General features: G+C 33.1%; 1 protein-coding gene across 3 annotated transcripts in view; it reads left to right on the forward strand.

Moving 5' to 3' along the window:
- Ccdc171 (coiled-coil domain containing 171) overlaps window positions 1–16,239 on the forward strand; it is a 378,035-nt gene that overhangs the window by 284,209 nt on the left and 77,587 nt on the right. For all 3 annotated transcript variants that reach the window (XM_078047666.1, XM_078047667.1, XM_078047665.1), the window contains one exon: window positions 2,717–2,848. In XM_078047666.1, coding sequence (XP_077903792.1) covers window positions 2,717–2,848 — 132 coding nt within the window. The remainder of the gene's footprint in view (window positions 1–2,716; window positions 2,849–16,239) is intronic.

Consider the following 16,239-nt stretch of genomic DNA (forward strand, 5'->3'; position numbering starts at 1 on the left):
AATATTTGTAGAACATTTTAGATGCCTTTTCTCAAGATTTGTTTCATTTAAAAATGGAGAAAAACTCTTACAGTTTTTGTAGAAATATTTGTGATACTTCATATGTTTTTTATCTTAGGTCACTGTCTCTTGAAGGCACTGCCAACTTTCAACAGAAAATTTATAGCTAAACAAAAGTATTAACACATGCATATTAAGCCATGCATGATGGCACATGCCTATGGTCCCAGCTACTCCTGGTCCTGGTTACTTAAGAGGTTGCTGCAGAGGGATCATGAGACCCGGAGTTCAATGTTAGCCTGAGGAACACGGTGAAACCTCACTTCCAAAACAACCAGAAAAACCTTAAATACATGCATATTATTCAAATAGCTTTCTTAATTACAATGTCCATCATTAGGTATATCAAAAAAACAGCTGCATTTGAAGGTTTTAATAAATTTAATACAAAGAATTATTTGGCAAATTAAGTGATGTCATAGTAAAAATATTAAAATGACAATAATCATAATTTTAAGTGCCAAATGCACTTAAGTGTGTAAAGTGCTTAATATTGCTCGGAGGTTATTTAGAGAATATAAAATGTGGCTTACTGTTTACTGTATGTCAAGCTTCATGGGTGAAGTATGACGCCTGATTTTAATCATGTTAAAGGACCTCCAGTGCTTGAACTGTGTAGTGGGTTATACCTACATTGCTTATGGTGCCCCCCCCACCCGCATTAGCAATCTGCTTTTGTACTTTGACATCCAGGATTTCCCTAGTGAATTTTGTCACAGAAAAAAGAGAATCATCAATATCGCAGTTAAACTTGACTTTCAAAGCTAATAGTATCTCATTTGGGGGCTCAAATTTAATAAATTTTCTTTGATTCTGGGTGAGTTTTTAAACATCAAACAATGAATTGGCCAGGGTGCAGTAAAATATTTAGATCTATTGACTATGGTTCAGAAGGGTAGAAGGCAAAACACTAGTGGTTTGATGTTGATAAATTCTCAGTACCTTAATCCACATTAATGTTTTCTTTTATCTGAGTGCACATTGGTGACAAAAAAGCAAGAGAGAAAGTATCCATACATATAAAATATGAAATCTAAAGCACATATATTATATTGTACAATATGATTTGCTTTGTTATGCTAAGTAAGTTTAGTAGCATTCTCATTCTAATTGAAGACACTGGAAAATGTTACAGATAAATATATAGTCTGAATTGGAACTCTAGTGTGCATATAGTACTCACTCTATTATAAAATTTTCATTTTAATATATTTTGCAGTATACACTTTCACATTCATGTATTGACAGGAAGTCTTGAGATCAACTTGGGAAATATAAAGATTCTTATACCCATAGATAGCATGAACAATTAAAAATCTCATAATGTTTGTGTTTGCTGGTTTAGGGAAATGCTTTGGAGTATGATAATTTTGTGAGATATTTATATAATGTAATTCATATATTAAAAAACAATTCAAGCAGTTTTATAGGCTGCTGAAGTAAAATAGGAAAATGGATTTTTTTAAAAAAAACCTTACATTATTGCCAAGTTACATTTGAAGCTGCTCAGATAAAACTAGAGATATAAATACATTTATTTGGGTAGTTAATGTTATTTTTAAATTATCTCCATTCTTGATCTTTGCTATCTCATAAAGAACTGTTTTCTCATGTGTCTGAAAGCTAATTGTATAATATTTATCAAATATATGGTAGCAAAGAACTAAATTTTTAAAAGCAGACTCAAGCATTAGAAGTTAGAAAACATGCCTGTATATGAAAAGTAGTATTAAACTGTATGTTTAAAAATTAAAGCTTACTTCTCCTAATTGCAACCTAGACAGTGGATTTATTAATAAGGCTTTCCCTAAATTTGGAAATTAAAATCCCAAATACCTGTTTCTGAGCATTTCCCTCCAACTCAGGAGCATTTCCTAATTTGTCCAGTAGGTGGCAGTGTGATATCAACTGCCTATTATTTCATTCTGGCTGGAGAATTGGTGTTTCTCCTGTGTCTGTGAAGTGCTTGTATTGTTACCTTTATGAATACTTAAATTATAGTACAAATACTACTGATTTTATCTCATTTACCTTTCAAGGAAGTTGTGCAACCAAGTTTATTTACATGTATTTCATTGTTAAAACTCACATTTAATAAAATCTTAGAATTTTAGAAGAGTAAAAAGGGTAAACAAACCTCTTATTTGTATATTTTTAAGTATCCTTTTGTGTTGAGTATATTTGTTTTTATTCCAAGGTACATACTAGTGAAGTTTTTCTTTTTCAAAGAAACCTAATAACTGTTTGGTTTAATATATTAGTTAATATCAATTAAAAATATTATTAAGAAAGTGATAATAATTAAGGAGATTGTTGTTTGCTTTTGATTTTTTGAATGTTTTTTTTCTTTCCTTTTTATTTTCAGGGTGGAACTGTGAAAAAATAATTCAAAACCTCTTGATCAGAAGAGCTCCAGTGACTCTTCTTCCCCTTCTTCATTTTGAGCAGGAGGATGCTTTTTCTTCTTAACATTCTCCCCCAGCACTCTGAATTAGAGATTTATTTGCAACGAAAAATCAATTAGTCCTAAATTTATTCATGGATTTCAGGTCCAGCGATCAATGCAAGTCCACTCAGTGGGCTCAAGGGGACCCAGTTCATCCCAGTTAATGTGTCTGAAGGGGAATTACCATTGATGCTGTTTTTTTCCCTTTAGGTCAGAGATCAGATCTCGCTGTCACGGACTGCAGCAAGTAGGAATGACTTCACCCTGCAGCTACCCAAACTGCACCTGGAGACCTTTGCAATGGAGGGGCTCAAGGGCGGGCCAGAGGTTGTAGCATGCCAGGTTAGAGTCTAAATAACATTGTTTGCTACTGAGACATATAGAAAAATAAATTGCACTAACTAGAGAGAATGAAAGCCTAGAAGTATTGTGAATAATTTAAAGGAGATGCAAATAAATTTTTCTTCTATTATGTAGCAGTATAGTTCACATATAGAATTTTTTTTAAAAGCCTAGAACTAGCCTATTAAAAGAATCCAGAAAAGTATTTTTACAAAGGAAAAAATGTGTATTTTACAGCAAAGTGCAGTGTTAAAAGAACATACTTTCCTATCAGTGGTGGACAATAAGACACTAAATAGTTATCTCTTTAAGCTAGTCTCTATTTGTTGCTCTTGCTGTTTTAAATCATTTTAGATTAAAGTTACTAAGACAAATGCCTGAAAATTTTCAATGTTAAATCCAGAATATGTCCAACATTCTAATGTGGCAATTTAATTTCAACAAAACTAGAACCTAACTGTGTGTTGTATTGAAGACTACTTTAGCCTTTTATTATAATATGTGCAAACCAGGTCATTTTATTTGTAAACTCAAAACACCAACTCATAAAACTTCACATAACTTTAAAATAGACTTAATAAAGAAACTTATTTTCATTCATTTTCAAATGTTTAAATATCCTGTTCTGTGTCATTATTGTACTTTTGTGAAAATGACTTTCCTTAAACTCTTTTTTTTTTCATTAGAAAAGACTAAATTCCGCATGTGTTACTCTCCTTGTAATATCCATACCTTCATTAGAAGTTATCCATGTTATGTAAATTATAGGAAGACTGATATGCCAAAAGAGTTGTCCTCATTCACTAGCACTCCAGATTTTCCCATGTGTTTCAAAGAGAAATATCTCTTAAAACTCAGTCCTTGTTTTGAATTTTAAAATAATATTTTTCATTCTTCAATTTATGACCCTGTGGAATTTTAATTTTTTTACAAAATTAATGTGAGTCCATGTGGACCTGTGTTCACTTTTTTACATGCTCCATACCCTAATTTAATCTGTTATTCGTTCCTAAATTAATGCTCTACAAAGAAAAAAATACTCATTGAGTCTTTCATTATGCCTATCCATCCATCCATCCATCCATCCATCCATCCATCCATCCATCCATCCACAACTAAGCATAAAATATTTTCATTTTATTTTATAGGATAGAATCCTGTACTATTATTAAGGACAAAATTAAAATGTTTATTTTATATATGTTAACTAGTATTTATAAGAATTCACTGAAACCATAAATACTATGTGATTTGAGATTTTTCTAGAGGTTAAAAAATAGTTCTTTACTTGGCTATCTTGATTCAGAATTTCATTGGGCTTAGTATTTGTCATAATTCATAAATGAAGACTTCTCTCAAACTAAGTTTTAGTAATTTGAAAGGAAACCGATTCCTAGGAATGCTATTTTGCGGGGCAGAGCATGAACTCTTTATGGTTCTGGTGTCTGTGAACAGCAAGAAGAAAATGTAAGAGACCTACAGTTAAAATTACCATCTCTTCCAGGTTCTGATAAATATAATTCTGTGTATCTAAATGCTTAGTTAAGTTTTTCAATAACATGCTATAATATATATTATAGTTAGAAAATTAGAAGACAATCAATAATAATAGCTACCATTTCAGTAAAAACTTAATATGTACCAGACACTACAATATGTCTTAATTCTCATACTGGGCCTATAAGATAGTTGTCTCTGTCTCCATTTTACAGTGGACAAACAACCACCACAACAGGTAACTCTCTTCAGATCAACACAAGTAAATGGCAGACTCTAGAGCCTGGAATTAAGTCTAAAAGTAGTTGACTGCAAAGTCGAACTAGTAAATCTCACACTAAAGAATTTAGACACATATGGTAAATGCTAAGCATCAAATCTCGGAAATCTGTAATAGTTTTTCTTCCATTTGTAAAATATTAATTATGCATCTGTATGTGATGTAGGTCAAGTTTTGTGTTGTGTTTTAGACAATTTATGGATAAAAACTGTTTCCATTTGATAGACTAATAGTATGAAAATGTACTTTTTACCTTTTGCAGTATAAAAGTCTGTATTTGTGCTGTGGCTACTTATTCAGGAATTCAGTATTTTAAAAATTTATCTAACAAATATAAACTGGGGCCAGAGTTGTGGCTTAGTGTAGAGCACTTGTCTAGCATGTGTGAGGCACTGGGTGTGATCCCCAGCACCACATAAAGATGAACAAATAAAATAAAGGGATTTTATTTACATCTACAACTAAAAAATATTTTTTAAAATTGTACATATTTGTGAGGCACACTGATATATGATACATGTATACAATTCATCATGATAAATCAGGATAATTTATGTATATATCTGTGTATATATATATATATATATATACACACATATCACCTCAAACATTATTTCTGTGTTGAGAACATTTAAAATCTTCTAGCTATTTTGAAATATACAATAAATTAACTGGAATTAACTAGAATTACCATACTATGCTATAAAACAGTAGAACTTATTCCCCTTAACTGTATTTTTGTATCTGATAACCAACCTCTCTCTGTCCACACCCCCACCCCCCCTTCTGGGGATCACTATTCTACTCTTTATTTCTGTGTGGTCAACTCATTTAATTTACACACATGAGTGAGAACATGTGGTATTTATCTTTCTGTGCCTGATTTATTCCACTTAAGAGAATGTCCTCCAGGCGCATCTATGCTCCTATAAATGACAGGGCATTATTCATTTTTATTGCTGAATAATATTCCATTGTGTATCTATACTACATTTTCTTTATTCATTCATGGATGGAAACAGGTTGATTCCATATCTTGTTTTTTGTGAGTAGTGCTATAAGAAATATGAGACTGCAGATGCTTTTAGACTTGCTAATATAGGAATTCAGTATTTGTTTAGCTTTGTACTCTGAGGCTGTGCTGATGTACTATTCTGTGTGTGTGACCTTTGATGATGAGGAGAGGATCACTGTGTAGGGTGTGGCAACGTATGAACCATTTGCCCAACCTGCACAGCTGTCATTTAGAGCAGTAGGAGCTGGAGTTTTCTCTTTTTCAGTGGGGCAAGCTTTATTATAGGTATAGTTTTGGATGGAAGAAAGACTAGTGAACACTACTGAGAGGTGAAGAAGGTGCATGGATTAACCTATTCTCTCTGAGCCTAGAAAAGCACATAACTGATGCTTTCCTACAGGAGAAAATTCAGTTCAACTTGTCTCTCAGATCTGCTAGCATTTTGCCTCAGTTTCCCAATTACAAAAAGTCTGATGCTTCCAGTCTCTCAGGCTTGTGGTAGGATGGAATGAAATGATGCATGTAAACTAGAGCACTGAGCCCAGCACAGAGTCTCCTTGTAAAGACCAGTAAGAAAAGTAGCTTGTTTTGTTATTTTAAGTTGTGTGTGTGTGTGTGTGTGTGTGTGTGTGTGTGTGTTTTACATTTCCAGTAAGTGTTATTTAGGAATCTTTTTCTCCACACTTTACCATTTGGTTCCTTTACTTTTCCCTCTTTCTTTAAAAAGCTTTAAATAATTTCATCAAATGCAGTCTATGTCTATTTTAGCTCCCTATTTACTTTTTCATGTAATACGATTTTCCAGTGAGGCCCTATCTTTGGTGTCTAAGCTCCTCTGGAAGGTTTTGAACGACTATCTTGATGTTTTCATGTCCCAAATAATAGTATATCAGACTTTCACTGCAATATGGATAAAAATAAAAACACCCAGATTAGATCACATAGCTTTAGCTGAAAGGGCCAGTATGCTATGACTTTGTAATAAAAAATATTCTGCATATGTTTATAAAGGTAATGCTTCTTTTTCATTATCTTATGCTTTAAATTATGTTTTTTGTCTTCAATAATTATTGTGGTGGTTTGGATATAAGGTGTCCCCCCAAAGTTCCTGTATTAATGTAGGAATATTTACAGGTGACATGATTAGATTTCAAGACCTGTAATCTAATCAGACCATCCTAGTTTGAATAGGCTAACTGGGTCATAACTTTATGCAGATGGGACATAGGTAGAGGCGGTAGGTCACTGGGAGTGTGCCCTGGAAGGATCATTCTTCCCTGTGGCCTCTTCCCTTGCCCTCATACTTCCTGTTCGCCATGACCAGTAGAGCAGCATTTCTTACCACGTTTTTTCACTATGATATTTTCCCTAGGTCCCAAAGCAATACAGTTAGCCCTCTATGAACTGAACCTCTGAAACCATGAGCCAAAATAAACTTTTCCTCCTCTAAGTTGTTCTTTTCACTATTTTGTCATAGCAATTAAAACATAACTAACACAATTATAATCTAGAATGCTGGTAATATTTGGCAAATATTGGCAGGCAATCAATAAATGTGTCTTCATCCCCATCACTGATTAAAAGCAAATAATCATTAAATAAAAACTAATGATAGCTAACATTTATAGAATGCTTTATGCTTATTACTTTGCTTAAGAACATACATTACAATCCCATTTAATCCTTCAAATAATTTTGAGGATGATTGGTACTCTGCTTTTATTCCATTTTACAAAGGAAGAAACCAAAGTTTATTAAGACGAAGTAAGTCACCAAAGCCATATATCCACTGAGCAGGATAACATGTCCATTCATGCTTTTAATCATGCCATTCCGTCTTCTGTGAACTATGGCTTACTGGTTTTTGGTACTGGAGATTGTACCTAGGGGCACTATACTATTGAGCTACCCAGTTCTTTGATTTATTTATTTATTTTTAAAATTTTGAGACAGTGTCTCTCTTGCTAAGTTGCTGAGGCTGGCCTTGAACTTGTCCTCCTGCTTCAGCCTCTGGAGTAGCTTGAATTAAAGGCTTGTGCCATCATGCCTAGCTTTTGTTTGTTTTTTAAGATGACTGAGAGGAAAAGAATAAAGATAGGGCCTTTCTGGTAGAATACAGTTTCATTTGTGTAGAAATATTAGGAAGAATAGAAATTCAAAGGAGGATTAACTGGAAAAGTTACTTTTCTGTTTGGGTTCTTTATTTCTAAAATGAACATAAAGTTCCTATTTCATAGCATTTATGTGGTGATTAAATGGGTTATTCCATTGGAAATGCTTCCAGTCTGTTACTACAGATACATTGCAAATACTCAGTGTTTGTTAGCTCTTCACTAGCATGAAAGCTTTATGAGATCAGGAATGTGGTCTTGTTCACTGCAGTGTCCTCAGAGCTCAGAACTATTCTTGCACAGAGGAGGCCCTGAGTCTCTCAGTATATATGGATGAATGAAATTCTTGATTTCAGACATTTGGAAAGATTGCTTTTGTCTAAGACATGCAAGCTCAAGAAACCTTGCTATATATGTGTATTTTTTACTTCTAGGTCCACATTACTTTAAAAAAGTGTCTCCCAAACCATCTCATTGAAGTGTTTAAAGCTTAGTGCATAATATCAATACCTCTGAAACTGTAGTATATTTTGTAAGTGTATGCTTATAAACACTTCATTAGAGAGTCTTCATTGTGAGACCATTTATTTATGAAGATTTAAACAACAGAGTCTTCCCTGTAAATATAGTAATCTTTTAATCACTCTAACCCACAATGTCATTACATGGTCCTTACTTAGAATGGTTTTTATATGTGTTATATTCATGACTTTTGGGAGACTTTCTTCTCATTTTTTAGGTGTATAAATTTCTTAGAGCTTTTTTTTGTATATAGATAAATCATAAAGAACATCTTGCAGGAAATTTTATTATAATTTTTTTATGTACAGAGGAATGAGATAAATGATATCAGTACCTAAACTGTTGGAGAATGAAAATATATTTACATGTGTTTTCTGTTGCAGTCCTTAAGGCAACAACCTTCTAATTGTTCTACAAGAAATTTCTACATTTTTGGCATACTTAGAATTTAAAGAGACATTAGGCAATTTCATTTAAGAGATTATTTCATCTTATTATTTTTATTCTTTGTGTTATCCCATGTACATAGTGAATTTTCAGAACACTGATCATCTTTTTAAACATGAAAAGGAGCCATATTGAATGAAAATCTTGTTAAATATAACAAATACTGCTTTTAAATAAAAATATAATATACCTGATTAAAATTTTTGATTACTTTGGTAATTAGTATTATACATATAAATTATAGTATTATGATAGTATAATGACTCAAGTATATAATGGCATTTTCCTTAACATAATTTGACACAAAATTTACTAATATTAATTAACTTTCAAAAATTATACATGATCTTGACAATAAAAAATCGTACTCTTCAGAAGAGTATAGAATAAGATCATTTGAAATTTTGCTAGAGACAACCAGTATTAACATTTAATACATATTATTCTAGTTACTTTCAGCCACAGATATAACCTTATGTGTACATTTTACTTGTATTTGAACAGTAATCAGGTCATACAGTTTTGTAAGCCTTACACAGTATAAACCTAATAACATATCATGGATATCTTTCTTGTCAATAAATACAGATTTTACCAGATGATATATGCTACCATTCTTTCCTTAGTTCCCACACTTTAAAAATAACTTTATTGTATTTATTATTATTATTATTATTATTTAATATGGTTAAAAAAAGCCCAGTGCCTCACATGTGCCTCACAAGCACTTTACCACTGAGCCACAACCCCAGCCCCAGTCCCCACATTTTAATTTAAAAGATTTATTGTAATAAAGTATTTTTTCTTTAATTCCATTGTTGAAACATGGTATTGCTTACTAATAGTTAAAAACATATCTGTTAAAGCTACTACTTCTATAAAGTTATTGTTATTTTTTTATTTAACAGATGAGACATTTTATATTTTTCATCATGGCTTATATTTCAGATCAGTACTTTGTTTTGCTACCTACCCTGGCTCTTGACCCCAGGACTTTCATTTCTCTTTGCCTTTTGCAAAGGAAAAGATGACTTATGAGGGCAAGAAATTGCATCTTTATAAACCTTTTGCTATAAATTTGAAGAATCTTATAACTTTCAACTTCTTTACCTTACATGCTGAATTACATCCTCTGAGGGAATGACCTGTAATCCATGATCTGAACTAATACCAAGTATAATCTGGTAAGAATTCCTCAGAAACTTGGTTGATTCATAAAGTTCTTTTTCTATTTTTTTTTATTTCTTCCTTTGTTTATTACAAGGAAGAATAGGAAAACAAAATCAGAACCATTATTGAAGAAGGTTGAAAAGATTATACAACTTTGCAAGAAAGTAGTAAGACTGTCTATAGCACAGATGAAATTCTTCCTCTAGATACAAATTACACAGGTAGGGTGAGCTCTCATTATTTTATACAATGGTGATCTTTTTCTTGTGGAATACAACATTGTCCTTTCTTGTTAAGGATGAATATGGATTGTCATCCTTGGGGTGCCAAAAGTGCCACAGGAGTTTTGTCCTAGAATCACTATTTTCTGTGAGCTCTTAGCTCTTTATTCTTTCAGTCTGTTAGTTTCCACTTCTGTAAAATGGAGACAATAATACCTGCTCTGGTGCATCTTGGAATTACTAGGAAGATTATATGATGTGTATGAAAATACTTTGAAAAATAAGTAGCACACAAAATTTTTTACAATTGTTTCCCTTTAAATAATTGGCATATAAATATTCCTTTTTCAGGTGTGAGATTGCTTAGTTTTCAATATCCAGGTTGAGTTTTTTGCCCTTCTAAAAGACAAGCAAGTAAATCAGATTTTAGGGAAGTTGGCAACCATGAATCTGCACAGTTTTCTGTATGTCATTGAGTTTGCTGGAAACATGTGGATCAGAATAGGAATTACTTTTTTAACAACATAGTATTTGGAAAAGATAAAATAATTACATTTTCTGGGGAAAGAGGCAGTAAGGTAGTATTTGAGAAAACGTGGAGAGTCAGAATGTCTGGACTAAAATCCTGGCTCTGTAATTTAACCACCTTGGCAAGTCACTTAATGGCACTGAGCTGCCATTTCCTTATCTGTAAATGGTGACAGTGAAGCCTGTCTTGCTTTGGCTCACAGGATTGTGGTGAGATCAGATAAGATAATGTGCCTATGAAGGTGTTTTTTACATTAGAAAATGCTTTATTAACATAAGCCACGTTGGACTGAACTACAAAAGGTCTGGGTTCAGGAATAGTGACCCAGTTAACATTGAAGAATGTTTTAGTGTTTTGATTTTTGGTGGTTTCTGATTGATGATGTATTCAACATGTTCCTTCAAAAGAATAAAATATTCAACAGTTTCAGTGTTTCCTTCTAGTTGAGTGTAAAGTCATTGCCAAAATGTAGGTAGTGAACGCTCAGCCAATACTTCTATTTTTAATTATTATATGAAGTAATTAATATACTGTTTTCATATTTTAAACCATTTTGTACCTTTATTTCTGCCCTTTAATTGGTGGTGGGGTGTGTGTGCTTCAAATCCAACTTAGTGAAATGTGACAGTATTTGCCTATATATAAAATGTTTGAAATGCACTTTAGTGTGTTTGGAAAAAACAAAAATGACAAAGCATATTGCAGTACAAATTGTTTTTTTTTAAACTAAGTTCTAGATGGCTATAAGTAGAAGAGCTGCTGAATTATATGAATATATTTTTTATTAATATTAAGAGGCAAAAACTAAATCCTAAACTTAACCCTTTGTCTTTTTTTTAATTTTGAAGCCTGTTTTTAAGTAAACTGTAACCTTCCTAGATAATACCTTTTAATGCTTATTATTGAGAGACTGAAGCCTGTGAGCACTTGAACTTTCAAGTGCTTCAACCAGAATAGCTATTCATTTTAGCTACTTGGACAAAAAACAGTTTTTGATGGACTGCCTAGGTGAAGACCTGGAAAAGGAAGGGTTATCTACAAATTGAGTGAGTTTATTATGGCTTAGTGATTTGCTGATTGATTTCATTTGCTGTCAGTTAAGGCTCTCTTAATGTCAGTTTTCTTTGCATAATGCCTTGAAATAAAGGCTGATGAAGTTCTTCAGATTGATGCCGCTTATATAAACTGACCCTGATTTGCCCTATTCTGCATGGCAATTTAAGTGACAGCAGTTAAAGGAAAATACAGCAATGAATATGCAACTTAAGGATTAAGGAAGTTGCTGTAAATCATTCAGTCTAAAGCTAGGTACAAAAGTAATTTCTTATAGCAATTCCATAGATACCTTAGGTTTTATTAAACAGACTGTTACTCACATTTATGTTTTAATATGTATATTACATATGCATAGTAAATAGGTATATATGTGTAGTTCTCTCTGAAGAAGAGAACTAAAAGTGATTTTAAATCTTTTTTGAATTGATAAAGCTTCCTCTCCTCACTTATTTAAACCTGGAGTTGACAGAATCGTGGTTGAATAAGTATTTTATTTGGACATTCACATGCAAACAAATAAGATCAGTCCTTTATCTTATATCATATATAAAAATCAACTCAAATGGATTAAAGACATTAATAAGACCTTAAACCTTAAAAATCCTAGAAGAAAACAGAGAGGACAAGTTCCTTGATACTGGTCCAGGCAGTGATATTTTTGGATATCCACCAAACGCATAGGCAGCAAAAGCAAAATTAAACAAGTGGGACTACATAAAATTAAAAAGCTGCCCAGAAAAGGAAACAGTCAACAATAAAAAGGAAACCTTTGAAATGATAAAATAATTGCAAACCCTATGTGCAATATAATAATGTCCAAAATATACAAACTCAGTGGCAACCCCCCCCCCAAATATCTCAATTAAGAAATGGGCAAAGGACCTTAAAGGATGTTTTTCCAGAGAACATATACAAGTGGCCAACAGGTATATGAAAAGGTGCTCAACATCACTAATCACCAGAGAATGAAAATCTAACCACAGTGAAACATCACCTCACAACTCTCAGGATGGCTGTTATGAAAGTCAGAAGATAATTCTATTTGGTTTCAGTGTATCCCCCAAAGTTCATGTGTTGGAAACTTGATATAGTGATATAGTGTTAAGTGGTGGGACCATTAAGAGGTGATTAGATTATTAGGGCTCTGCCCTCATTAATGGTTTAATATCATTATTTTGAGGATGAGTCCATTATCATGAGAGTGGGTTCCTTATAAAAGAACGAGTTTGGGCCCTCTTTTCTCTTCCCTCTCTCTCTCCTGCCCATGTGACATCTTTTGCCATGCTATGGTACAGCAAGAAGACTCACCAGATGCTGGCTCCTTGATCTATGTTGACTTCCCACCCTCCAGAACTGTAGAAAATAAATTTCTGTTCTTTATAAATTACTCAGTCTGTGGTATTCTATTATGTCAGCACAAAACAGAGACACATAACAAATGATGAGATTGTGAAGAAAAGGGAACCTTATATATTATTGGTAGGAAAATAAATTGATATAGCCATTATGGAAAGCAGTATGAAAGGTCCTCAAAAACTTGAAAATGGAATTCCCATAAGATCCAGAAATCCTGCTTCTAGGTATATATTCAAAGGAAAGGAAATCACTTTCTTGAAGAGATAGCTGTACTCCCACATTCATTGCAGTGTTATTCATAATAACCAAGATAATCAAGTCAACCTAAATGTATATCAACAGATGAATGGATAAAAGAATGTGGGATGGGAAAATGTAAAGAAGGAAATTCTGATTATACAACAACATGGTGAACCTAGAGGACATTATGCTAAGTGAAATAAACTAGCCACATAAAGACAAAAATTGTAGAATCTAAAAAAGTCAAACTCATAAAAACAGTAGAATGGTTGGTAACAGGGTTAGGGAGTAAAGGAAATGGGGAGATGTTTGTCAAAAGTTCCATTATAACCTAAGTGATTTCTGGAGGTCATGGTACAACATTATGTATGGTGTATTTGAAATTGGCTAATAGTATATCTTAAGTATTTTCAATATAAGTACAAAAAGACTATGTGAGATGATAGCTGTTAGTTTGATTATAATAATTACACAGAGTATATAAGTATCAAATTATGTTGTATACTTTATATATAATTTATATCAAAACACTTTGATATTGCATACTGCTGTATATTAAATAACCAGTGGGATATGGGGTAATTTTTGAAGATTTTAGAAAGTGCTTTTCAATTAGAGTCTTGTAGTAACAGTAATACCTTCCACCTGCCCTCTTTTGAATGATTCTCATGGTGTTGGCTAAAAGCAGACATAACTTTTGGGGGAAAGACTAACAAGTAACTCACTGAAGAAAACATAGGAAATACCTGTTTAACATAGACTGTGGCACAATAAAACAAAGAGTTTATTTGGGCCAACAGTGATTCGTGAATCAGGCAGCTCCAAACCAGAAGTAATTCAGAGGTTGTGTTGAGGGAACACAGGGAAAGACATTTTATAGAGTGACCATGGAAGTAAAGCAAAGAGAATATGTGATGGGTTACAGTATACAATTGCCTCCTTTGATCTATCCCGCTGCAGAGTCCCTTATTATATGCATCAAAATGATGACTTCTTATTGGCTAGCATTAAGGTTCATTTTTCTTTAATATAGGCATTTATAAGAAATATCTCAGTTTAAGTTTTGCTTATATTAAAAGTTAAAGTCACTTATGAAGCCTAACTGGCTTTGTCAGTTCAGTAATTTTTCAGGTGTTGTCTACATTTTAATTTAACATCACTATCTTAATTTCTAAGTGATGACTGTTTAGCTTATACCCTGTAGGTAGTTTTTCTCTATGGAGTATGCATTACTTCAGTGTTGAGAGGCAATATTTTTCCCTAATACATTTTATAATGTGTTTTAATCAAATCCTTTCCTGATATAACTTCATTAAGATTAAAAGGATAACTTAGACAGCAGAGCACCTAAGTGAAGAAAATACTTGGATTCTGTTTGGGGGGAGGGGGTTGGCAAATTACATTGAATAAGTTTATGTGGTAGCTGTAGTATATTTAAAAGAGGCACAAGGCCTGGGACTGTAGCTCAGTGGTAGAGCGCCTGCCTCACACCTGTGAGGCATTGGGTTCGATCTCAGCACCACATAAAAATAATAAATAAAGATATTGTGTGCAACTACAATTTTAAAAATATTTTAATAAAAGAGGCATAAGTTCTATTTGCAAATAAGGTTTAGAGAAATTCTCAGACCTCAGATCTTTGTTGAATATTTGTCTTATAGTATGATGTTTTAAATTTTTATAAAATTGAAGGGAATTATGATTTACTTAACATGTATTAAATTATGTATTATTTACATCTACATTATTAAATTATGCCATAGGACAAAATAGAAAAAAATAATCTTTATGAAATCTTTAACACAGGGTCTTATGTAAAGCCCTCAACAGATAGCTGCTATAATGAGAATTATTGTGACAGTATATATGAACAGAGGTTGGGGAGGAATATTGTAATTCTTTAGCAAGTGAAAAGGGATTCTTTGAAAATTTGAGGTGTATCAGTGTCATTTCCAAGTTGTTGTTGTTGTTTTTGTTTGGTGGTACTGAGGATTGAACCCAGAACCTCACATGTGCTAGGCAGGGGTCCTACCTTTGAGCTTCATCCTCCAGCCCTTTTTTAAAATTTTGAGACAGATTCTCACAAAGTTGCTGAACCTGGCCTCAAGCTTGCAGTTCTCCTGTGTCAGTCTCCTGAGTCACTGAAATTACAGACATAAGCCACTACACCTGGCCAAGTTTTTAAATTATTGGGTATTAAGAGGTTAAATGATTTCTTGTTTGTATTGAATAGGAGGTATAATTGTGACTGATGAAGGCACTCAGTGATAGGAATACATTTTAGGGCTATGAAAATTATTTTCTTATTATGTCTTTGTTTTAATATACACTCAGTGAATACTAGATGTTAAAACCCATGATTAAGGGACAAGTAGTTAGAAGTATTGCAAGGATTTGTTGATGGATAAGTCACTGGTTTACTATGCAGCATGAATGTTTACTTTAGACTGCATTTAGAACTGTAAAAACAGAAGATGGTCATGTCCATCAAATTTTTCTGAAACATAAATTTATACTGTTATGATTTGGATATGAGTCATCCCCCCCAAAGCCCCTATGTTAATGCAGAAATATTCAGAGGTGAAATGATTAGATTATGAGAACTGTAACCTAATCAGTCCATCCTAGTTTGAATGACTAAATGAACTAACTGGCAGGTAGGATGTGGGTATAGGAGGTGGGTCACTGGGGCATACCCCACGAGGGTTTGTCTTCCCTCTGGCCCCTCACCTCTACTTCCTGGCCACCATGAATGGAAGCAGTGCCCCTCTGCCATGTCTGTTTCCCACAATGTTCTGCTTAGAGCAATGGGCTTAGCCAGTCATGGACTAAATCTTTGAAATCATGAGCCAAACTAAACTTCCTCCTCTACGTTGTTCTTGTCAAGTATTTTGATCATAATGCCAAAAACAAACAAACAAAACACACACAAGAAAACTAACACAGA

The sequence above is a fragment of the Ictidomys tridecemlineatus genome, chromosome 4 (genome assembly GCF_052094955.1).
Source record: "Ictidomys tridecemlineatus isolate mIctTri1 chromosome 4, mIctTri1.hap1, whole genome shotgun sequence".
Classification (NCBI taxonomy): domain Eukaryota; kingdom Metazoa; phylum Chordata; class Mammalia; order Rodentia; family Sciuridae; genus Ictidomys; species Ictidomys tridecemlineatus.